At 39.5% G+C, this 25,527-nt stretch overlaps 2 protein-coding genes across 5 annotated transcripts in view; one reads left to right on the plus strand and one right to left on the minus strand.

Annotated features, from left to right (window-relative positions):
• Nucleotides 1–25,527, plus strand: part of LSM11 (LSM11, U7 small nuclear RNA associated) — a 414,613-nt gene that overhangs the window by 28,098 nt on the left and 360,988 nt on the right. The window contains exon 5 of the mRNA XM_024995280.2: nt 9,527–23,874. Coding sequence (XP_024851048.1) covers nt 9,527–9,566 — 40 coding nt within the window. The 3' untranslated portion in view covers nt 9,567–23,874. Of the gene's footprint in view, nt 1–9,526 lie in introns of the transcript that reaches the window.
• CLINT1 (clathrin interactor 1) overlaps nt 23,221–25,527 on the minus strand; it is a 57,573-nt gene continuing 55,266 nt past the window's right edge. For 3 of the 4 annotated variants that reach the window (XM_005209675.5, XM_024994438.2, XM_059888310.1), the window contains one exon: nt 23,221–24,937. In XM_005209675.5, the coding sequence (XP_005209732.1) occupies nt 24,591–24,937 (347 nt within the window). In that variant the 3' untranslated portion in view covers nt 23,221–24,590. The remainder of the gene's footprint in view (nt 24,938–25,527) is intronic. The other variant, NM_001105417.1, reaches the window with a different exon arrangement.

Genomic DNA, 25,527 nt, shown 5'->3' on the forward strand with positions numbered 1-25,527 from the left:
GGGAAACTTCGTGCACCATTGGTGGAAATGTAAATTGGTATAGCCACTATGGACAAGAGTATGGAGGTTCCTCAGAAAATTAAGAATAGAACTACTGTACAGAATTTTACTTCTGGTTTATATCCAAAGGAAATGAAAACAGGATATAAAAGAGATATCTGCACTCCCAAGTACACTGCAATATCATTTACAATAGCCAGGATATGGAGACAACCTAAATGTCTATCAATGAATGAGTGGACAATGCTATGAAATGTATGTACAACAGAATATTATTCAGTGGTAAGAAAGATGGAAATCTTGCCATTTGTGAAAGCATGGATGGAGTGCTAGGGCATTATGCTAAGTGAAATAAGTCAGACAGAGGAAGACAAACACTGCACGTTATCACTTGTAGTGGGATAAAAAAAAGTCAAACTCATACAAACAAAAAGTAGAAAAGTGGCTGAGAGGTAAGGGAAATAGGGAAAGATTGGTAAAAGAGTACAAACTTTTGCCTATAAGATGAGTAAATTCTGAGGATCTGATGTAAAACATGGTGACTGCAGTTTATAACATTGTATCGTATAACTGAAGTTCCGCTCAGTTCAGTTCAGTTCAGTGGCTCAGTCATGTCCGACTCTTTGTGACCCCATGAATCGCAGCACGCCAGGCCTCCCTGTCCATCACCAACTCCCAAAGTTCACTCAGACTCACGTCCATCGAGTCGGTGATGCCATCCAGCCATCTCATCCTCTGTCGTCCCCTTCTCCTCCTGCCCCCAATCCCTCCCAGCATCAGAGTCTTTTCCAATGAGTCAACTCTGCGCATGAGGGGGCCAAAGTACTGGAGTTTCAGCTTCAGCATCATTCCTTCCAAAGAAATCCCAGGGCTGATCTCCTTCAGAATGGACTGGTTGGATCTCCTTGCAGTCCAAGGGACTCTCAAGAGTCTTCTCCAACACCACGGTTCAAAAGCATCAATTCTTCAGCGCTCAGCTTTCTTCACAGTCCAACTCTCACATCCATATGTGACCACTGGAAAAACCATAGCCTTGACTAGATGGACCTTTGTTGGCAAAGTAATGTCTCTGCTTTTGAATATGCTATCTAGGATGGTCCTAATTTTCCTTCCAAGGAGTAAGCATCTTTTAATTTCATGGCTGCAATCACCATCTGCAGTGATTTTGGAGCCCCAAAAAATAAAGTCTGACACTGTTTCCACTGTTTCCCCATCTATTTCCCATGAAGTGACAGGACCAGATGCCATGATCTTAGTTTTCTGAATGTTGAGCTTTAAGCCAACTTTTTCACTCTTCTCTTTCACTTTCATCAAGAGGCTTTTTAGTTCCTCTTCACTTTCTGCCATAAGGGTGGTGTCATCTCCATATCTGAGGTTATTGACATTTCTCCCAGCAATCTTGATTGCAGCTTGTGCTTCTTCCAGCCCAGCATTTCTCATGATGTACTCTGCTGCTGCTGCTGCTGCTGCTGCTGCTGCTGCTAACTCTGCATATAAGTTAAATAAGCAGGGTGACAATATACAGCTGCTTAGATAGTAAAACTTAAATGATCTCATAAAAAAATGTATATGAGGTGATGGATGTGTTAATGAAGTAAGTGGGAGAATCCTTTCACAATGTAAACCTGTATCAATTAAATTGTTACAATGAACGTGTTAAATATCATACAGTTTTGTCAATTATACCTCAATAAACCTCTGTTACCTTTTATTACCTCAATAAAGCTGGGGGGAAAAGCCTTTTAAAATGTCCCTTCCCCCCAAAGAAGAAAGAATTTTCACATGCTACCGAAAATCACCAAACCAACCCAAACAGAAAATCCAAAGCACCACGTGTTGGAAAGTATTGCCTTAAGCTATTTAAAAATTAACTTTGAGGGCTTCCCTGGTGGTACAGAGTGCCTGAAGAACTGTGGATGGAATTTCATAACATTGTACAGGAGGCAGTGATCAAAACCATCCCTAAAAAAAAGAAATGCAAAAAAGGCAAAATGGGTTAGCTAAGGAGGCCTTACAAATAGCTGAGAAAAGACAAGCAAGAGGCAAAGGAGAAAAGGAAAGATATACCCATCTGAATGCAGAGATCCAAATAATAGCAAGGAGAGATAAGAAAGCCTTCCTCAGTGAACAATGCAAAGAAATAGAGGAAAACAATAGAATGGGAAAGACTAGAGATCTCCTAAAGAAAATTAGAGATACCAAGGGAACATTTCATGCAAAGATGGGAACAATAAAGGACAAAAATGGTATGGACCTAACAGAAGCAGAATATATTGAAAAGAGGTGGCAAGAATGTACAGAAGAACTATACAAAAAAGATCTTAAAGACCTAGATAACCACGATGGTGTAATCACTCACCTGGAGCCAGACATCTTGGAGTGCGAAATCAAGTGGGCCTTAGGAAGCATCACTATGAACAAAGCTAATGGAGGTGATGGAATTCCAGTTGAGCTATTTCAAATCCTAAAAGATAATGCTGTTACAGTGCTGCACTTAATATGTCAGCAAATTTTGAAAACTCAGCAGTGGCCACAGGACTGGAAAAGGTCAGTTTTCATTCCAATCCTAAAGAAGGGTAATCCCAAGGAATGCTCAAACTGCCACACAATTGCACTCATTTCACATGCTAGCAAAGTAATGCTCAAAATTCTCCAAGCGAGGTTTCAACAGTATGTAAACCGAGAATGTCGAGATGTTCCAGCTGGATTTAGAAAAGGCAGAGGAACCAGAGATCAAATTGCCAACATCTGTTGGATCATAGAAAAAGCAAGAGAATTCCAGAAAAACATCTGCTTCATTGACTATCCTAAAGCCTTTGACTGTGTGGATCACAACAAACTTGAAAATTCTTCAAGAGATGGCAATACCAGACCATGCCGGGGTCCAGCCCCGGCTGATCCAGGGTATTCAAAGGAGAGACGGCATCGGCAACCTATTTATTTAAATATTCATCAAAGATATAAAGAGTAATAAAATGAGGATAGCTCAGGGAGGAAATTCAGTGGAGAAAAGCAGCTGAAATAAGGATAGCTCAGTGAGGAAGTTCAGTGGAGAAAAGAGGCTGAAATAAGGATATCTCAGTAGGAAAATTCAGTGAAGAAAAGAGGCTGAATAAAATTCCAAAGCAAGGAATTTACATCAAGGCCGCAGGCGTCCTCCTGTTCTCCCGAAGGAGAGGAGACACTAAGGCCTCCTCAGTCAGATCTTAGAAGCCCAGGCAAAATTAGTAGGCTTGACGAGCTTCCCCGCCTCAGAGGAAAAATTCAGCCAGAAGGTGAAAGAACGACATGGGGAGACCAAGTTTCGGTGAACAAGGCCCGCACTTTATTTTCCAAAGTAGTTTTTATACCTTAAGTTATGCATAGAGGATAATGGGGGAAGGGGTAGAGTCATGCAAGGACAGCAGTTCCTGGTCCTAATCGAAGCCAGGCTTTCAAACTTATCATATGCAAAAGTTTAGTTGATTTACATCATCTTCTGGCCAGGAGGCCTGTTAACATTTTAAGAAACTTATTTTTCTCTAAAGGTGATTATTCTAAAGTCAGGCGCCATCCTCTAAAAAGCACTGGATAAAGTTGCATTCCTGTAGGGCAAAGGTGAGGTGGGCTCAATCAAGAAAAGAATTAACTCAAGGGTCCAAGGTTACAAACATTGAGGCTACTACTTACATTTCTATACACCCATTATATCAATCAATACACTGCCAAGGACACAGTAGGTAAGGGATATGGAGACTTAGCAGCAAACATTGGCCCAACAAGTGAAAAACCCTTCACCAATACAATTTCTAGTCAATCTTTTAACTGCTCAAAGGAATCTGTATTTAGACAGTTTAGAACATCTCATGCCTCTCACAGTTGGGAGGCTCTGAGCAAACACATGTGGCCAGAAAAACCTATTCAGGCAGGCTAGAGGATTTCCAAAGGAGTTTGTAGGTTGAAACACTGTCACACCCAGGAATTATTAACTGGAGCTGTAAGCTAACTCTTTTTTCAGAGAGAGGTAGTGGGGGACAGCCCCCCCGTAAAGTCAGAGGTGTAGGTGAAAGCACAAAGCAGAAAGTAGGCAGACTCTGGTTTTGGGGGTAGATGCTTGAGAATTTCCAGGGGGACTCCTGAGGCTTGATCCCGCCTTTGCGTATGCCAAGCCTCCTTCCTCATGACCTTTGCCACTGGGCGGAGCTCGCTCCCAGCAAGACCACCTTACCTGCCTCCTGTGAAACCTATATGCAGGTCAAGAAGCAACAGTTAGAACCGGACATGGAACAATAGACTGGTTCAAAATTGGGAAAGGAGTTCAGAATTACATCAAGGCTGCATATTTTCACCCTGTTTATTTTACTTATATGCAGAGTACATCATGTGAAATTCTGGACTGGATGAAGCACAAGCTGGAATCAAGGTTTCTGGGAGAAATATCAATAACCTCAGATACGCAGATGACATCATCCTTATGACAGAAAGCAAAGAGGAACTAAAGAGCCTCTTGATGAAAGTGAAAGAGGAGAGTTAAAACCTGGTTTAAAATTAACAAGCAACTCCTACAGCTCAACTCCAGAAAAATAAATGACCCAATCAAAAAATGGGCCAAAGAACTAAATAGACATTTCTCCAAAGAAGACATACAGATGGCTAACAAACACATGAAAAGATGCTCAACATCACTCATTATCAGAGAAATTCAAATCAAAACCACTATGAGGTACCATTTCACACCAGTCAGAATGGCTGCGATCCAAAAGTCTACAAATAATAAATGCTGGAGAGGCTGTGGAGAAAAGGGAACCCTCTTACACTGTTGGTGGGAATGCAAACTAGTACAGCCACTATGGAGAACAGTGTGGAGATTCCTTAAAAAACTGGAAATAGAACTGGCTTATGATCCAGCAATCCCACTGCTGGACATTCACACTGAGGAAACCAGAAGGGAAAGAGACACGTGTACCCCAATGTTCATCACAGCACTGTTTATAATAGCCAGGACATGGAAGCAACCTAGATGTCCATCAGCAGATGAATGGATAAGAAAGCAGTGGTACATATACACAATGGAGTATTACTCAGCCATTAAAAAGAATACATTTGAATGAGTTCTAATGAGGTAGATGAAACTGGAGCCTATTATACAGAGTGAAGTAAGCCAGAAGGAAAAACACCAATACAGTATACTAACGCATATATACGGAATTTAGAAAGAGGGTAACAATAACCCTGTATACGAGACAGCAAAAGAGATACTGATGTATAGAACAGTCTTATGGACTCTGGGAGAGGGAGAGGGTGGGAAGATTTGGGAGAATGGCATTGAAACATGTAAAATATCATGTATGAAACAAGATGCCAGTCCAGGTTCGATGCTTGGGGCTAGTGCACTGGGACGACCCAGAGGGATGGTATGGGGAGGGAGGAGGGAGGAGGGTTCAGGATGGGGAACACATGTATACCTCTGGTGGATTCATTTTGATATTTGGCAAAACTAATACAATTATGTAAAGTTTAAAAATAAAATTAAAAAAAATTAACATTGAAAAAACTAAGATCATGGCATCTGGTTCTATCACTTCATGGCAGATGGGGGAAAAATGGAAACAGCGACAGACTTTTTTTTTCTTGGGCTCCAGAATCACTGCAGATAATTAGTGCAGCCGTGCAATTAAAAGATGCTTGTTCCTTGGAAAGAAAGCTATGACCAACCTAGACAGTATATTAAAGAGCAGAGACATTACTTTGCTGACAAAGGTCCATTTAGTCAAAGCTATGGTTTTTCCAGTAGTCATGTATGGATATGACAGTTGGACCATAAAGAAGGCTGACTGCCAAGGAATTGATGCTTTTGAACTGTGGCATTGGACAAAATCCTTGAGAGTCCCTTGGACTGGAAGGAGATCAAACCAGTCAATCCTAAAGGAAATCAACCCTGACTATTCATTGGAATGACTGTTGCCGAAGCTCCAATACTTTGGCCACCTGATGTGAAGAGCCAACTCTAGAAAAGACTCTGATGCTGAGAAAGATTGAAGGCAGGAGGAGAAGGGGATGACAGAGGATGAGATGATTGGATGATATCACTGACTTAATGGACATGAGTTTGAGCAAGCTCCAGGAGATGGAGAAGGACAGGGAATCCTGGCATGCTGCAGTCCATGGGGTTGCAAAGAGTCAGACACAACTGAGCAGCTGAACAACAACAACAGTGGATAAGAATCTGCCTGCCAATGCAGCAGACACAGGTTCCATCCCTGATCTGGGAAGATCCCACATACCACAGGGCATCTAAATCCCGTGAGCCACAACTGCTGAAGCCTGTGTGCCTGGAGCCTGTGCTCCACAGCAAGAGAAGGCCATGCACCTCAGTGAAGAGCAGCCCCCACTCACTGCAACTAGAGAAAGCCTGCACAGCCATGGAAACCCAGTGCAACTAAGAATAAATAAATAATTTAAAAAAAAACAATATATTTTGTAGACTTTCCTTTAATTGGTTTTGCTGGCTCTCTTGACACGTGTAATCATGCCACAGATTATCTCCTGAGCTCCGTGAGATGTTTTCCTCTTCCATTTGGAAGCTGTAGACTGTGCAGGGTGTAGCACTGTGTGTGCTAGGCTTCTCAGGCGCCTTCTAGCTCTGCCACTGATTGCCGTGCTGTGTGCCACAGGACCTCGTTTCCCCAGTCACCCACTGACCTGGATCACTGAGAAGTCTGTATTCTCAGCTCTGTCAATGTCAGTGGTTCTCCTCCCACATCATAGGTTTCTGGTTTTTTTGTTTTTTTTTTTTTAAAGATCTCATCTGGTGTTAGTGGTGCTAACAATTTGAGAATCAACTTGTATATTCTCTGGAAATATTTAGTCTCAGTTTTTTTCCTAGCTCTATCAAGAAAGTTATAGGACCTCAGTTTCTCCTTCTGGAAAAGGAAGCTAGCCTAGTATAACTGAAATATGATGGGCAGAAGAGTCCTTTGTTTTCTGGAAAAAAAAAAAGTATGCTGCACAGAGAAGGAAGAACCAATCTGTATAACAACCAACACCCAGATGGGCGTGAGTGGCAGCCTAGCTGTGACATTTCCTCAGGGCTGTGTCCTTAGTGTCCTGGGCAGTGAGTCAGCAGGGCCCGAATGTTCAACACATCTGCTGTTGTGGAGGAAAGACAGTGGATCAAGCACAAGTCAAGGCAGCATGTGGGAAGCAACTTCAAGTGCAGCCCTAAGGGGCCACATGCCACACCTCCAGCAACCTGGGTAACAGCGCAGGCTTGGGAGTTAGGAGAGCTGCCAGGACCATGGGCCATTTTCTTCAACTCTACTGAGCCCCTGTTTGCTCCTAATCTGGAAAATGAGGCCTACACTGTGGATTTGTGTGTTATTTCAGTAGCACTTGATAAAGAGTGTAGGCTCTTCTCTGACCCTTTCTTCTTTGAGCATGTTTGGCCTGCAAGAGATGGTGAGAGGCCCAAGTCTGCTGTTTCCTCGGCTGGGTTCAGTTTCCACCTGACTCTTTGAATGTGTCCTAGTGTTTAAAGACTCAGGTCCATATAATTACACTCCACTTTACATATATTTTATTACGTGCTATACGTAACTCTATATGTTTATGCATATATAGTTGTGTAGGCTTGTATACGCAAATCCATGACAACTTAAGAGATTTTCAAGGGCAATTCTGACACTACCCAATATCTGTCATATTCCTGCTTCTACAATCAAACCCAACACAAGCTGTAACTTCATTGTATAATAATTTCAACTGACAGGACATCATAAATTCAATGGGAGAATGCCCAAAAACTTTTTAGCATAATGCCTGGCACATAGATGATCATAAAGGTTAATAGAACCTTGATTATAATATTATTATTATTTTTCACCCAGAGAGGAAACTATCAGTTGTAAGTGCCTACTCTGTTGTTATTATTGATATCATTATCCAAGGAAAGAGAGAGCAATCACTTCCCCTATGTTCCTCAGTCTTCACAGAGAAGTATGGGTATTTCAACAGACATGCCATGAGTCCAGGTGAAGGCCTCCAGGATCCCAGTTCAGTGACGGGAGAACAGGCGCTGAGTGTGCCTGCACTGGGGGGCGGTCTCCCTTGGTTGGTGCATGTGAGCAGAGCCAGTGGATAAACTCTGGAGAGGTAGCCTGTAGTTAGATGGCCTTGAATATCTAGACTTGATTCAGTTGGGAATGTTATGAGTGGAGAAAGATGCATAAGATTTCTGAAATGAAGGGAAGATTAGAAACATGGAAACCAGTTAGGAAGCTGTTACAAGGTGTTTGTGAAAGTCTTTCTGAAATCAAATGAGAATGGTGGCAGAGGGAATGGAAAAGATGTTAGTAGGTTCAGAGCCATGTTAATCCTGTGTATTTCCTGAGCAGATCTTGTATGTTTTATTGTTCTTTTTAGCTACAAAGAGTTATACAGTCTCATCTTTTCAAAGTTTTTGATGTTTTTGCCCATCCAATAACAAATTTTGAAAATTCCTTTTAAAGTATAAAAATATGTAATTTTGAAAGCTAAAATAGGAATTTAAATAATGACTTAGAATTACTGAAGAATTTGATCAACCACACTGATGGCTGATTCCTGAGAATGCACCTGGGAAGCCCATAGAAAATCCTCAGCATGGGGCCCATACTTGCCATATAACAATAAAAATAGTTTTCTCTGCCTTGGCAGATTGCTCCTAACTGAAACCCACTGAACCTATTATCTGCCACCAAACAGTTTTGGAACATGGTGTGGTAAAGGGGGAAAAAAGAATAATAAGAGGTTGCTTCACATATATGTTACGAGGGGTGAATGAATAATACTACTTACATGTTCTGAGTTTAAGCTATTTGTTAGTGTTTAAGATATGCAGTTGTACATACGAGATGCATGATAATTTCTTAGGAAAATTTTTCTTTAAAAACAAAAATTGTTTTTGTAGTTTTTGTATGGAAAATGCTACAAATATAATTACATCTGCTTGATAGTATGGCATTAGAATTCTTTCAAATAAATGTCTCCCCTCCCATTCAGAGTTAGAGATTATTATTGCATATCCAAATATATGATTTCCTACTAGTTTGTGACATAGAATATTATCATAGTTACATGAGCAATACAACCTGTTCTTCCCTTCTAAACCACTTTCCTTTATCACTGAGTCCATCATTTGAAGTTTTTGGTATTTGACTTTGCATCTGTAATGTGAGCATATTAAAGGGGGTGGTAGATGTGGTGTCGATTTTTATATAGTTTTTTGGGGAAATGGATCTTACATTCCTACAAATAATGTAATAATTTCTGTGTAAGAATTCAAGGTAATGTTTTATTTAACAAAGGAGTTGCTTGCACAACTGAGAGATTACAGAATTTTTCCTTTGTATTTGATACTATGGGTTCTCTCAAAGACAACCAAAATTCTCGATTTGTGACAGAATACCTCATTTGTAGTAAAACATTTTTCCTGGCATAGGGAATGGGTGGGTCTTAATTCCCATTTTTAAACGTATTCCCATGGTATGCATTTTCACTTATTTTCCAGCCATGAAATGAGAAAAAAATCAAAACAGAATAAAGTCTAAGCGCTTTCTTCTTGAAAAGACCAAGGGGGGAAAATGGAACCCAATCAAGGGCCCCATATCAAGGTAAGATGAACCCAAATCCAAAATAAGCCAAATGACACTTCCTAAAAATTAAACACAGAATTATTGCATGATCCAATAATTTCACGTCTGAGTATATACTAAAAGAATTGAAAGCAGGAGCTTGAACAGATATTTGTGCACCCATGTTCATAGCAGCATTATTCCCAACAACCAGTAAGTAGAAACAGTGTACGTTTAACAGGCAGAATTTCATTCCTCTTAAGGCTGACTAATATTCTATTGTGTATACATACTTTTACAACAACAACAACCGAAAGTATGTACACAAAGTAGAATACTGTTCAGCCTTGAAAGGAATGAAATTCTGACATACTTTAAACTTTGGATGAACTTTAAGACATGCTAAGTGAAATAAGTCAGACACAAAAGGACACATACTATATGAATCCATTTATATCAGGTCTCTGCTGCTGCTGCTGCTAAGTCACCCCAGTTGTGTCCAACTCCGTGCGACCCCATAGACGATAGCCCACCAGGCTCCCCCGTCCCTGGGATTCTCCAGGCAAGAACACTGGAGTGGGCTGCCGTTTTCTTCTCCAATGCATGAAAGTGAAAAGTGAAAGGGAAGTCGCTCAGTCGTGTCCGACTCTTTGCAACCCCATGGACTGCAGCCTACCAGGCTCCTCCATCCATGGGATTTTCCAGGCAAGAGTACTGGAGTGGGTCGCCATTGCCTTCTCCGTATCAGGTCTCTAGAGTAGTCAAATTCAGACAAAAAGTAGAATGGTGGTTTCCAGGGCTGAGGTGAGGAGCAAGTGGGAAGTTAGAGTTTAAAGAATACACAGTTTCAGTTGGGGAAGATGGAAAAGTTCCAGAGATGGATGGTGATGATGGCTGCATGATAATGTGAATGTACCTAGGCCATAGAACTGTACACTTTAAAATGATGAAAATGGCAAATTTGATGTTATTTTACCACATTTATACACATAAGTTCACCACATTATACACATAAAATATATTATATATTTTTTACCACAGTTTAAAAAGATAAGCGAAATAAAATAGAGAAGATAGTTGAATTGAATTTATGAGAATTTCCAATTTTCCCAATTGCCCTTAATATTCTCCCAAATATATATGTAAGCAAGTACTTCAGTGAAAACAAAGTGATGGGTAGACATTTAGTTGTGAAAATGCAAGTTCTCTTAGGTCTAATATCCCCTCATCTAGGATATAATCTCAAACAAGGTTTTCATGCATATATCCCTCAAGAAATCTCATCAATAAACTAGGGAAGTGTGGTCCTGATCACACAACTATTAGATGGGTGCACCACTTACTTGAGGGCCTCATTTAGATTGGTTATCAATACCTGACTCCTACCTGCATGGGGAATGAGGGATGCCTTTGAGGGATCCAGCAGTTTCCAAGTTACCTGCAGACACATAGCATTTCCATTCTAAATAGTCTCTAATTCACTTCAAGTCCATTTTGTATCAACTTGAGCCTGATATTTCCTGCCTTTCCCATCTGGAAAAGCAAAGGCTTTCCCTGCCTTTCCTTTTGTCGTTGTTGTTTAATTTTATTTGCTTTTGGCTGCGCTGGGTCTTTGTTGCTGTGTGGGCCTTTGTCTAGTTGTAGTGAGCAGGGGCTACTCTCTAGTTGTTTCTTGTTGCAGAACACGGGCTTGCGGGCTTCAGTAGTTGCTGGCACGTAGGCTCAGTAGTCATGGTTCCCGGGCTTTAGGGAACAGGCTCAGTAGTTGTGGGGCAGGGGCTTAGTTGGGCATGTGAGATCTTCTTGGACCTTCCAGGAAGGAAGGTCCATGTGGATCTTCCAGGGATCAAACCTGTGTCTCCTGTACTGGCAGGTGGATTCTTCACCACTGAGCCACAGGGAAAGCCCAAGACTCCTTTGCTTTAAGAGTCTTGGCAAGTATGTGGTTTAGTAGAACACAATGGAAGACATTTTTGAAGCATAGACATTGTAAGCCTCAAATCAGGCACTCAGGAGAAAGAAGTAGTACATAAGGAGTGTGGCCACCAGTTTGGGGAGAGTGTTAGCGCGAGTACAGAGCTACAAAGACATGAGTAGCTAACAGTGGATTGTTAACCTCCCAAACTCGATTCAATGTGACAGTGACACTTCACAGCACATTGCATCCAATCTCATTTGAAGCTGACAAAGATTGTTTCTGCTTTACATCTATTGGTTTATTAATGGTCTACAGCCTCTTAAGCAGATGCATATTCATTAGGTAGCCAGCTGTTAGGAGGTTCCCAGATGTCGAATGTAACTGTGTCTTGGAACATTTTTTTTTTTTCCTTATCATGAAACAAAGTAATTGAGGCCTTATTAAAGAACTAGTTAATTACTAAAGCGATACCTTATGGCACCCTTTTTATCATTCAAATTTGAGAGCTCTTGGGATATCTAAAAATTTGGAGAAGAGACAGCATTTAAGAGCCAATCTTTATTATATAATAGTAAATATATATAGGCAGATATTTTACATGTGGAGATAATATATACATACTTTTCCATGTGGGAGAAGTTAAAAGTAAGTGAAACGTTCCTAACAACTGAAAAATTTCAAAGTATCCTTTCCTTTGTTCAATTAGGTCCAAAGGACAACACTGATAAGCCTACTAAATTAATTAAAGTTACTTTAATATTTCTTTTATCTAACTTTATCACTTTCCTATAAAAGACGACTTGAAAAATGGGTCTTTGTGAAGCATGCCTCACTTACGCTTTCATTAAAGCTCCTATTTTTTCTGTCAAAAATAAGATAGTTCAATTACTAGCAAGCAAACTAGGATTTTCAAATTGCCAAGTATTTCTAAATGCCCTTTATAGCAGTCTGTATACATAGGGAGAGAGACTGTGCCATATATATATGTATATATTTACATATATATATGTATATGTGTATATATATATATGATTGTGTTGTTGATCTCTTAATTTCAAATGCATTGAAAAACCCTCCATTTGTACTCTCCTCCTTTCACATTTACTCTTTTTGATGTCATATTTTACATCAATTGTTTTATATATCCCTTAGCTGCTTATTGTGGATATAGATAATTTTACTGCTTTCGTCTCATAACCTCCCTACTTAGCTTTGTGTATGGATGATTTCCTGTCTTTACTGTATGTTCACCTGTACCAGTGAGCTTTTTCATTTTGTGATTTCCTTATTTCTAGTTGTGGCATTTTCTTTTTTGCCTAGAGAAGTTTCTTTAACATTTGTTGTAAAGCTGGTTTGGTGGTGCTGAACTCTTTTAGCTTTTGCTTATCTGTAAATCTTTTGATTTCTCCATCAATTCTGAAAGAGAACATTGCTGGGTAAAGCATTCTTGGTTCTCAGCTTTTCATCTTTCATCACTTTAAACATTATACCCCTCCGGCTGGACTGAATTTCTGTTGAAAAATCAGCTGATAGCCTTATGGGAGTTCCTTTGTATGCTATTTACTGCTTCTCCCTTGCTACTTTTAATATCTAATTTTTGTCATTTTGATTACAATGTGTCGTGGTGTGTTCCATTTTGGGTTAATTCTATGTGGGACTCTTCACTTCCTGGACTTGGGTGACTATTTCCTTTCCCAAGTTACAGATGTTTTTAGCTATTATGGCTTCAAATATCTTCTTAGACCCTTTATCTCCCTCTTCTACTTTTGGGACTTATGAATGGAGAAGGCAATGGCAACCCACTACAGTACTCTTGCCTGGAAAATCCCATGGACGGAGGAGTCTGGTAGGCTGCAGTCCATGGGGTGGCTAGGAGTCAGACACGACTGAGCGACTTCACTTTCACTTTTCACTTTGATGCATTGGAGAAGGAAATGGCACCCCACTCCAGTACTCTTGCCTGGAGAATCCCAGGGACGGGGGAGCCTGGTGGGCTGCCGTCTATGGGGTCGCACAGAGTCGGACACGACTGAAGTGACTTAGCAGCAGCAGTAGCAGCATGATATGAAGATTAGTGTACTTGATGTTGTCCCAGAGGTTTCTTAAACTGTTCTCATTTCTTTACATTTTTACTTTTTTCTGATCAGTAGGAGTGATTTCTATTACTCTGTCTTCCAGCTTGTTGATTCATTTCTCTGTATCATTTACTCTACTGTTACATCTTTCTAGTGTATTTTTCCTTTCAGTTATTGTATTCTTCATCTCTGGGCTTTTAAAAAATATTTTCTAACTTTTTGTTAAAAACTTCTTTGTGCATCCATTCTTCTTCTGAATTCTTTGATCATCTTTAGATCATTACTCTGAACTCTTTCTCAGGTAGATTGCCTATCTCCACTTCACTTAGGTCTTCTGGGGTTTTTTCTTTTTCTTGCACATGGAACATATTCCTCTGTCACCTCATTTTGTCTGAGTTGCTATTTGTTTTATTTATGTCTGTGGTTAGTTATGTTTCTTGACCTTGGAGAAGTGGTCCTCTGTAGGAAGTGTCTTATGCATCCCAGCAGTGCACTCCCCTCTGGTCACCCAAGCTAAGTGCTCTAGCAGTTCTGCCTAACAGGGATGTGTGGGACCTTCTGATGTGGCGACTGACCATGTGGGTGGTCTGGTAGGCTTGGCTGGCCCCTCACTTGGTTGATTGCCGGGCCCTGCTTTGTGTGGTTGCTGCTGGCTAGAAGGGTCTGGTCACTAGGTGGCTGACTTTTAAACCCTAAAAGGCCCTGGGTCTAGTGCTAACTCACTGGTGGGTGAAGACAGGGTTCTGAAGAAGATTCTGGGGCTGTTGCTCACCCACAGGTAAGCTAGTGCCAGACTACTGTTGGCAGGCAGAGCTGGGTCCTTGAGTCTGGCTGCAGGGCTCAGGGATCCTACAGCTAGTATCAGATCACTGAGGGTGGGATAAAGAGGAGGGGGCTGGTTCCTAGCACACATTTGGGTATGAGGCCTGGGGTATCCTGAAGCTTTTTTTTGGCCTGCTAGTGGAAAGGGCCAGGGCCCAGCTGGTCCCAGGGCAGGATCTGGCCTGCTCTGGGTGGACTGGGTCTGCAGGCTGTGGGATTGTGGTTTTCTTGTGCCTGGTGTCTGCCCCCTGGTGAGTGAGGCTGATCCAGAGGCTAGTTTAGGCTTCCTGGAGGGCAGGGCTGGTACCTGGCCACTGCTGGGTGGAACTGAGTCTCAGCCCTCTAGTGGGCAGCAGTGTGTCTAGTGGGTGGGTCTGGAGGTGGCTGTGGGCTTGAAAAGTCTTTAGACAGACTGTCTGCCGATGGGTGGAGCTGTGTCAGATCTTGTCCTGCTCACTCTCTTCCTATTTTTCCCTTCCTTCCTTCATCTTACTAAATTTTGCCTGGATCTATATATTCCTTTCCGGTGGTCAAGGACTCCTGCCACTATTCGGCTGGTGCTCTGCAAGATCTTCTGCATCTGAAGATATATTCCTGATGCATCTGTGTAAAGAGATGTGCTCCACATCCACCTACTCCTTGGCCATCTTGTCTTCCCCCTCCAGGGTCTTTCTACTCTGGCATCTTGACCCCTGAATTTCTCCAAATGCCTTATAAAAATCCCGTTCTATACCTGTGAATTCAGATAGTCCCTTAAGAGCACCTTAAATCTAGAAAATCCATTTCTACTTTTATTTGGTGACTGAGCATCTCAATTCTATTTCTCAAATGCAAGGATCACAGGAGCTAATTAAAAATTGCCAAGAGCACATAATCTTTAGAAAATATTGCAGTGCTCTTTTTGGAAATGGATTCCCTAAACAAGTAATCCAAGGCCATCCAACTGTACTGTGGCTTGTTCTTTATATGTCTTCCCATCCCTTGAGGAGCCTTTGTGTTATGCTACTCCAAATCTATTGGGATTTCCTGCCTTTGAGATTTGGTTAATGTCCTACACAAGTTATATCACTATTTCTACAAAAGAAGTAAAAGGTTTTATTCTTCAGAAGAGATTAGTTTTTATTTGCTCTGTGGCTCATATCCTGCTGGTAACCTTTAGAAAATGTAAATAGATTTCAGTGCTTACTTAAAAAACATAGTAGTTAACAGCCATTTACCAGCTGTCTACTACGTATGGCATCTGGCCCAATGTGGTCAGAGATCAGGGATATGCAAGGAAAACCGACAGTATCTCTGTAGGACATGACAGTCTTCAGATTAAAAGCTCTGAAATATTAATAGAGGAGTAATGTGGGATAGTAGAATAAAATTGGATTTGGATTCCAAAAACCTATCCTAGGAGATGTGGTTTCAGTCACAGCTTTGCTCTCCTGGAGCCTGTTTCCTCATCTTTAACAAGGAGATAATAACTGTTTTACCTTCTTCAGTTCAGTTCAGTCGCTCAGTCGTGTCCGACTCTTCATGACCCCATAAATCACAGCATGCCAGGCCTCCCTGTCCATCACCAACTCCTGGAGTTCACCCAGACTCACATCCATCGAGTCAGTGATGCCATCCAGCCATCTCATCCTCTGTCGCCCCCTTCTCCTCCTGCCCCCAATCCCTTTCCAGCATCAGAGTCTTTTCCAATGAGTCAACTCTTCGCATGAGGTGGCCAAAGTACTGGAGTTTCAGCTTTAGCGTCATTCCTTCCAAAGAAATCCCAGGGCTTATCTCCTTCAGAATGGACTTGTTGGATCTCCTTGCAGTCCAAGGGATTCTCAAGAGTCTTCTCCAACACCACAATTCAAAAGCATCAATTCTTTGGCACTCAGCCTTCTTCACAGTCCAACTCTCACATCCATACATGACCACTGGAAAAACCATAGCCTTACCTTCTTAGCTTAGGACTGTTATGAGTATCAAGGAGGAAATGACTATGAAGCCATTCTGTAAACTAATATGCAAATGCAGGTTATGACTATTTGAAATACTCAGCTGGTCTTTCTTTATAAATGCCCCTGAGGTACCAAAATTCATATCTTTCACATATAAATGCACTATTAATGTATTTCTGATTCAACAATAAGTATCAAACTATTGCCATACAGTTTGCCACTCAAGTTTTTAAAGTGAGCCCTATGATACTCTGTAATGACTTATATGGGAAAAGAATCTAAAAAAGAATAGATATATGTATAACTGATTGACTTTGCTGTACAGCAGAAGCTAACACAACATTGTAAAACAACTATACTCCAATGAAAATTTTAAAAATAAATAAAGTGAGCCCTGTGACAACCATGGCAATGAAAACAGGCTAGGGCTTCAGAATACACTGTCTCTGGTGGTCAAAGTTCCCTCTGAGGAACTTTTGAGGAAAGTAATTACTTACTTCAGCCCTCAAAGCACCAATTATTTTTTAAAACTTTTAAATGCTTTAGCATAAATTATTAAAAGATTATAAAGTGTACATTTTTAAAGGAAGGGATTTGTGACTTTTTAAAATTGAGGTATAGTTGATTTACTGCTGTACAGCAAAGTGATTCAGTTATATGGACATGACTGAGTGATTGAATTGAACTGAACATTTAAAATATATGTATATATTCTTTTCCATTATAGTTTATAATAGAATAGCAGGAGACCAGGGATCGATCCCTGAGTCCAGAAGATCCTGTGGAGACGGGAATGGCACTCCAGTTTTCCTGCCTGGAGAATCCCATGGACAGAGGAACCTGGCAGGCTACAGTCCATGGAGTTGCAAAGAGTTGGACATGACTGAGCGACTAATACCAGTCCAGACTATTGAATATAGTTTTCTGTGCTAGGACCTTGTTGTTTATCCCTTGTACACATGAAAGTTTACATCTGATGACTCCAACCTCCCACTCTACCCCACCCCTCCCTCTTGGCAACCACTATTTTGTTCTGTCTGTGATTCTGTTTCTGCTTCATAGAAAGGTTCATTTGTGTCATATTTTAGATTCCACATATCACGTGGTATTTGTCTTTCTCTAACTTCACTTAGTATGATAATCTTTAGTTGCATCCATGTTGCTGCAAATTATTTCATTCTTTTTATGGCTGAGTGGTATTCCATTATATATATGTGTGTATATATATAAATGTATATATACACATATATTTATATATACCACATCTTCTTTATCCATTCATCTGTTGATGGCCATCCATATCTTGGCTGTTGTGAATAGTGCTGTTATGAACATAAGGGTGTGTATATCTTTTTGAATTATATATTTGTCCAGATATATGCCCAGGAGTGGGATTGCTGGATCAACAGGTAATTCTTAGTTTTCTGAGGAACCTCCATACTGTTTTTCACAGTGACTGCACTAACTTACCTTCCCACCAACAGTGTAGGAGGGTTCCCTTTTCTTCATACCCTTGCCAGCATTTGTTATTTGTAGAGTTTTTAATGGCAGCCATTCTGATCAGTGTGAGGTGTTACCTCATCATAGTTTTGGTTTGCATTTCTCTAATAATTAGCCATGTTGAGCATCTTTTCATGAGTCTCTTGGCCATCTATATTTCTTCTTTGGAGAAATGTCTATTTAGGTCTTCTGCCCATTTTTATATTGGTTGTTTTCCTTGTTGTTGAGTTGTATGAGCTGTTTGTATATTTTGAAAATTAAGCCCTTGTCTGTCACATCATTTGCAAATATTTCCTCCCATTCTGTAGGTTCTCTTTTCATTTTGTTTATGGTTTCCTTTGCTGCTGAAAAGCTTGCAAGTTTGATTAGGTCCCATTTTTGTTTTTCTGTTGCCTTGCCTTGGGAGATTGACTGAAGAAAATGTTGGTGCCATTAAAGTCAGAGAATATTTTGCCTGTGTTCTCTTTTTATGTTTAAGTCTTTAAGCCATTTTGAGTTTGTTTTTGTGTATGGTCAGAGGGTGTGCCCTAACTTCATTGATTTACATGTGGCTGTCCAGCTTTTCCAACACCACTCGCCAAAGAGACTTTTTCCTATTGCCTCGTTTGTTGACGATTAATTGACTGTAGGTATGTAGGTTTATTTGTGGGCTCTCTAGTCTGTTCCATTGATCCATATGTCTATTTTCCTGCCAATATCATGTTTTGATTAATGTAGTTTTGAGTAGTCTGAAGTCTGGGAAGATTATGCCTCCTGCTTTGTTCTTTTTCTTCAGGATTGCTTTGGCAATTCTGGGTCTTTTGTGGTTCCATATGAATTTTAGGATTATTTTTTCTAGTTCTGTGAAAAATGTCATGGGTAACTTGATAGGTAGATTGCCCAAAGCACCTACTGTCACCATGTCCTTGCTATCTCCCCAATCCCTTTCCTTTCATATGGAGCTCTAGATACACCCTTCTAAACTTCTGTTACTTATCCACTTGGAGTTTTCACATGCGTAGTTATTAGGGCTGGCTCCTTCTCATTATTCTTCAGATCTCTGCACGAATAAACACATGGAAGAAAATGTGGGTAGTCGTTCTCTGGTTAAGTGGCTTATTACCATATCTCAGTCTTGTTTCCCAGCCGGGTGGGTTTGGACTTTCTACAATTCTATCATGACTGTTTTGGGACTGTTTTCTTTGACTTAATTTTTAATGATTAAGTGAAATATCATGAAAAAAAATCTAGGAATACTTGAACACAGTCTACTACCTAATACTTTAGCTACATTTTAGAAAATACAGTCCAATAAAACAGGTTTATAAATTACCAGACACTAAAGATCAACTCAGAGACCTTCAGCTTTGACCCATTTACTCTTTCTTCTCAAAGGATGGTTGAACCTTGAAAGGAGGCTCAAAAGTTTCATAATTCACTAAGCACTCAACACCCAGTCTCTCACTCTAAGCTTTCCCAAAAAATATAGAGCAGGTAAGAAACTTCATAATTATAAGAAGCTAGTAAATATACACTATGTATCAGAAGAAATAATCTCAAAATCTGAGCAAAAGCTCTGGTGTCAACGTCCAGAGAGCAATTTCATGACAGGCATTTTACTTGTGACTAAAGTGAAAGGCAAAACTAAATTCTTTGTACCTCAAGTAAATCACCTTATAATCAGAATAAATCAAGTAAATGGATACATAGTTACCAGGAAATACTTATCTATTAATTCTCAACAGATAGCAGCAGTTCCCCAAGTGTGGCCAGAGGACCACTAGAAAGCCCTGAGACCCATTCAGGGACTTATGAGGTTCCACCTTTTCCAACCAGTTATTTCTGAGGCTGGATTTTTTTCATGTATTTCCACCAAAACAACATGGCGTAACAGATTGAATGCAGAAGCAGGTTAAGAGAATCCAGCTGTGTTTCATTAAGCCAGGTAATAAAGAGAAATGTAAAACAATGCCACTCTTCCCACAAATTTATTTTGAAAAACATATTTTTTAATAAAAGTGTAATTTGGGAGATAATGGGCTTATTACAGTAAAACCAATTGATATTTTTAAAGACTTCTCAGTTTTTAAAAATGTTAAGTATTTTATTTGTATTTATTTTTGGCTCAGCTGGGTCTTCATGGCTGCATGTGGGCTTTCTCTAGTTTTGGTGCCTGGGGACTACTCTTTGTTGAGGTGCGCAGACTTCTCATTGTTGGCTTCTCTTGTTGCAGACCACGGGCTCTAGGCACGTGGGCACAGTAGTTGTGTCACGTGGGCTCGGTAGTTGCCTCGTGTGGGCTCTAGGGCATGCGGGCTTCCATAGTTGTGGCTCGTGGGCTCTAGAGCACAGTCTCAGTAGTTATGACTCAGGGGCTTAGTTGCTCCACATCATGTGGGATGTTCCCAGACCAGGGATGGAACACATGCCCCCTGCATTGGCAGGTGGATTCTTACTGTGCCATCAGCAAAGTCCCTGAAGTTTCTCAGTTTTTATTTCAAATACAGTTAATATCATTAGCTATGACCCACATAAACAAAAGCTCTTTGGGGGTACTCATTAATTAATGGCATTAAAGGGATCCTGAGGTCAAGCTACTCTATACACCAACTATAAGCACTTTTATCTCAAAAACAATGTGTTTGGAGCATATAAAGAATACAGATGCAAGATGGACAGTTAAGAAAAATCAAATGGAAATGTAAGGTTCCATAGTCCAGGACTCCATTATTTAATGTAATGACACTTTATTGTTTTTATCTATTTTTTTGGCTGAGCCGTATGGCTTGTAGGATTGTAGTTCCCTGACCAATAATTAAACCCAGGTCACCACTACAGTGAAGTGCTGAGTCCTAACCACTGGACTGCCAGGGAATTCCTGACATTTTTTAAAGAGTAACAAATTATAATTGCCCATCAGAACTTTCAAATCCATCCCAAATTCCTGGGAAAGTAAACACTGAATTGGCTGCACGCTGATTTCCCACCTACTGGGGTAAGCCAGGGCAGTGTGACAGGGTGCCAGGAGTACAAGGCTGCCACTATCATAGAAGGAAGACACTTAAGAATTAAGGTTATAATGAGGTAAAAGTACACATAAAATTCTTTTAAAAAAAGTCTTTATATCAGAGTGCTTCTCTGGATGTTAGAAGAACAGTAAGATCTTAGTCAACAAAATTGCAAGAAGTCGGTAGAAAAGTTGAGATCTCCACTGCTTCTAAAAGCTGTGAACATTTAACAAGGGTTATTTGTGTGGCAAATCAAGAGCTCACTTTCATTGTTCTCCCCCTTACATCTGCACTAATGCAGTAAGTAGGAGTCAATACATTAACAAAACAGCTCATTTACAACTTTGTTAAAAATAATTAAATGCAGGCAAATAGGAAAATCCTCAATTAGAAATCAACTTAGTCTCTCAGTCTTTAATTTTTATTTTTGGTTGTACTGGATCTTCGTTGTTCTATGTGGGCTTTTCATTGAGGTGGCTTCTCGTTGTCGAGCACAGGCTCGAGCGTGCGTTTCTGTAGCTGCGGCACACAGGCTCAGTAGCTGAAGCTTCCGTGCTCGAGTGCAGGCTCAGGAGCTGTGTGGTACCAATCTAGTCGCTCCCTGGCATGTGGAATCGTCCCAGGTCAGGGATTGAACTGTTGTCCCCTGCATTGGCAGGCAGATTCTCATTCACTGTGCCACCAGGGGAAGTCCTTCTCATGCTTTCTTGAAAAGTGAAAGTGTTAGTTGCTCAGTCATGTCCGACTCTTTGCAACCCCATTGACTGTAACCCACCAGGCTCCTCTGTCCATGGCATTCTCCAGGCAAGAATACTGGAGTGGGATGCCGTTTCTTTAATTACACTCATATTCTAGGAATATGAGGTTTTGGGGTTTGACATATGGGTTAAAATGACATGTGGTGAAATGGTTGGCACAGTGACTGGCGCATAGGAAGTTCCTGACATTGAAGCACATTTACATAAATGATAAAGACGAGACGCAAAGAACAAACATTTACAGCATATATGTCAGTGCTGCTGATCTCACCATTTAATTACTCAACACTTTTAAATTTTAAGTTCATTATAGAAAAAAATATGAGGGCTCAGAAAAGTCAGATAAATTGATCAAGGTGTCACACAGAAAGTGAGAGGTTAAAATAGGATTAGATCTGCTTCCAAGTCCATGCTCATTCTACAATGCAATGCTATCTCCTAGGGCAGCACACAAAGCCAGTTTGTTTCAGAAATCTATTCACCATTAAGGTGTGTTCTGTGCTTAGGACAGTTAGCTTTATTTCACTATTTCATAAATACTTGAGAGAAAAAAAGTATTAACTCTTCCTTCCAAATATAAGTACCTACAGGCCTCAATTTATTAGTGACTAGCCCCTAACCAATAGCATTATGGACATCATTCAGGCAATTTATTAAAATTTAAAAAAAAGTAAACATACAAAGTACTATACAAGACCACTGTATACATTTATGGTTCCTGAAGATCATAACAGAGAAGTAAAAAACATCTGAAGAGGGAAAAAAAGTAAATCTGGAATGGCAGTGGAGATTCTCACAAGTGTATGTAAATTGCAAGAACAGTAACTAATTCTCCTTCACTCCCCCAAATATTAAGCAAATATTCAGAGATAAATCATTAAACCAAATGGAACGCCAATGAGGCAAGTTTTGTTTTCTTTTCATGGGCTCTGAAACAAAAACTACTAGTAAAACAGCAAACTGTATGTTGAGACACAGTAATAACTGAGGTAGGGGCTCACTTCTGTCTTCAGAAGTACAACACTGGAAGAAGCCATAGTATAAAAAATGCTTGAGATAAATCTCAGTTTTATTAAAAAAATTTTTTTAAACACAAAAGTTTGGAAACAAACTGTTTAAGGACCGTATATATTTGAGAAGGTGATGCTATACTTCTCAATTTAAAGAAAAAATTCAAGATTACAGATTTCAAATATCAATGAAGATACTCTCCATGCTGCTACCAGAGCCTGGTTTGATTGCTCTGAAGTAACAGCACTTGAAAGCTCCTATTCTTTGAAACTAATTTAAACACACTGAATTGTTGAAAGATTAAAAACCACAGTCAGCTAATTACACTCTCTCTCATCTCTTATTCAGCAAATGAATCACTTTTCATTACTGCTTAGCAGAAGTACATGAATTTCTGCCTAATTAGAAATGTTGTAGATGGAACATTAGCAAAAATGGAGCAGGTCAGGATATCTTTGCTGCTTCATTTTTAATTCCTAACAGTAGAGTCTGATAGGAAGGAATAGAGAAGTCATTAAATAATTTTAAATTATTTATAAAAATTACTTTACCCAAATTATAATTATTTTTTCCCCAAACGGTCTCAAATGTCTAACATAATGAAAGAAAAAGCAGTTCAACATTGATTTTAATGAACATTTTAATGTTATGTATAACAGAACTTTATGAATACAATGGAAACAAAGTTTCATCAATTTAATTAAAAAAATTTCAACACAAAGTGGGGAGGTAATAATTTGATACCTATATTATTCATTTTAAAAAATATTCCCAGCTTGAGGGTGAAACAATTTTGCATTCCAAACTCTAGAATCATGATTTTCATGTGAGCTTAATGCAGAATTACAGCAGGAAAACAAAAAACATCTTAATTAATTTCCTTTATTTGCATTAAATCAATAAAATCTTTGACTGCTACAGGTCTCCTTTAATAATATAGATATTTAACTTGCCTCTATTGGAACCATATTGCTAATGCCATATTATATACACTCAAAACCAAAACAAAACAATACTGTATAAAATCTAAAAGCCAACATTGTTGAGTTCTTACATTTATATTTAAGGTCTTAATGAATTTTCACCTTTTCAATTTTTTTAAAAGACACCAAAAAAAATAAATATTTTTCTCTTTTGACTGTTCCTGACTATTACGTGGTGGCTACAGGGATAAACATGGAAGGGAAGTCTTGCCAAGTTAATCACTGCAAAGTGTAAATAATGACTGCTAAAACCAAAAATACTGGAGTTTTTTTTTTTTTTTTAAAGGAAACCATAGAGCAGTCCCGAAAAAAATATTTTTTCTAGTTCTGCACAGGATAATTATAGCAGAAGAAATGGGAAAAGTCCCATAGCTGTCACCAATTGCTTAAAGAGGTTTTGTTACAATAAAAATTTGGATAGTATAATAGCAGTGTTGTTGGAACATTAGCAAAAGTATATACATTCCAGTTACCTTTGATTTAGCCATAATCACATATGTATGCCTTTTTTGGACAAAAATATATATTTTTATAAAAAACTGATCATCCAACTTTAATGATTTCATATATGGACTCAAGAGTGGTAGTAAAAGGAACAGACCCAATTGTGACAAGGTGATTCAGGGACAGAAAAATCAAGTTCTTCAGGAAAAGAAAAGTATAAAATTAGAGATTCAAACATGTTTATTCAGCCCTATTCTAGTCTTCCCACATATTATGATATTAAAATTGGCTCTTCAATTTATAAAGGCTTTCAACAATTTCACTACCCCATTTGTGGTCTCACTGGAAAAATGTTTCAGACTGCCTCATCTGAAGTGCCCTTGCCTGGCCATCTAAAATACTAGACATTTCACTTTTTTTTTATAAAACAGCCTTTTTGGCTCTTAATGTAGGTTTATTTTAATTAATTGATAAAAGAAAGGGGAGTTGATTAGCATTTTCCATCCCAATATCACCTATCTACACCGCTAAGAATCCTTCACTCAATCTGTTCCTTTATATTCTCTTATTTGCTAAAGTTGGCGAAATTTGCAAAGGCATCTTGCTTGGGTTGCATAGTTCCAGAAGTCATGGCTAAGTTGGGCATGCCCATTCCCATTGTGCCTGTCAGGCCCATCCCTGTAGTTGACATCCCTATGTTCATATTCATGCCCATCATGCTCTGGTTCATCATTGGACTATTTCCAAGAGGGGCCATCCCCATGGTGCCAGTCATCACATTGGGCATGCTCATAGGCATGGGTCCCCCCATCAAAGGATTAGTTTGAGGCCGGACAGGAAGCATGTTCGATGGAGAACTGAGGTTTACAGCTCCGAAACTCTGGGTCATCATATTCATAGGCTGTTGCATATCTAACAGAAGAAGAGAGACAAAAGAACTTTACCATTCTGAATAATCTTAGACTTAGAGAGCAGAAAAATAATACAATCTTCCTGACCATCAATACTTGTAAGCCTCAATAAAATTACTTCATAGTGATTTTATAAGAGAAGTCAATTGTCAATTAACTTGTATTGATTACTCTTGAGAAATATTCAGTGGCTGTCAGCTCTGGTTTCCCCAAGATGTAGAAACAGTAAGAGTGGCCTGGGGGAAAACATCAGGCAATTTAAAATCATTCCTATAAAATCTATTATTGAATCCAACGTAACAAGTTGTCAAGAGCTATTGTGTATCAAAACCTTTAAAAAGGTTTTATCCTTTGACTTGCTCTATTTTTAGAACATCATACTAAGGGAAAACAATCACAAGTACAAAGATTTACACAAAATCATGGAGTTATTTATGGCAAAAAGCTGGAAACAATGGAAATAGAGGAACTGCACAGTAATATGATGGATAACTATAAAGATTCAAAAGTCATACTTTCTTAAGAATATTCAACATAGGAAAAACAACAATTTAATGTTGAATGTGAACTCCAAGAAATATAGACATAACA

The sequence above is a fragment of the Bos taurus genome, chromosome 7 (genome assembly GCF_002263795.3).
Source record: "Bos taurus isolate L1 Dominette 01449 registration number 42190680 breed Hereford chromosome 7, ARS-UCD2.0, whole genome shotgun sequence".
NCBI classification, from domain to species: Eukaryota; Metazoa; Chordata; class Mammalia; order Artiodactyla; family Bovidae; genus Bos; species Bos taurus.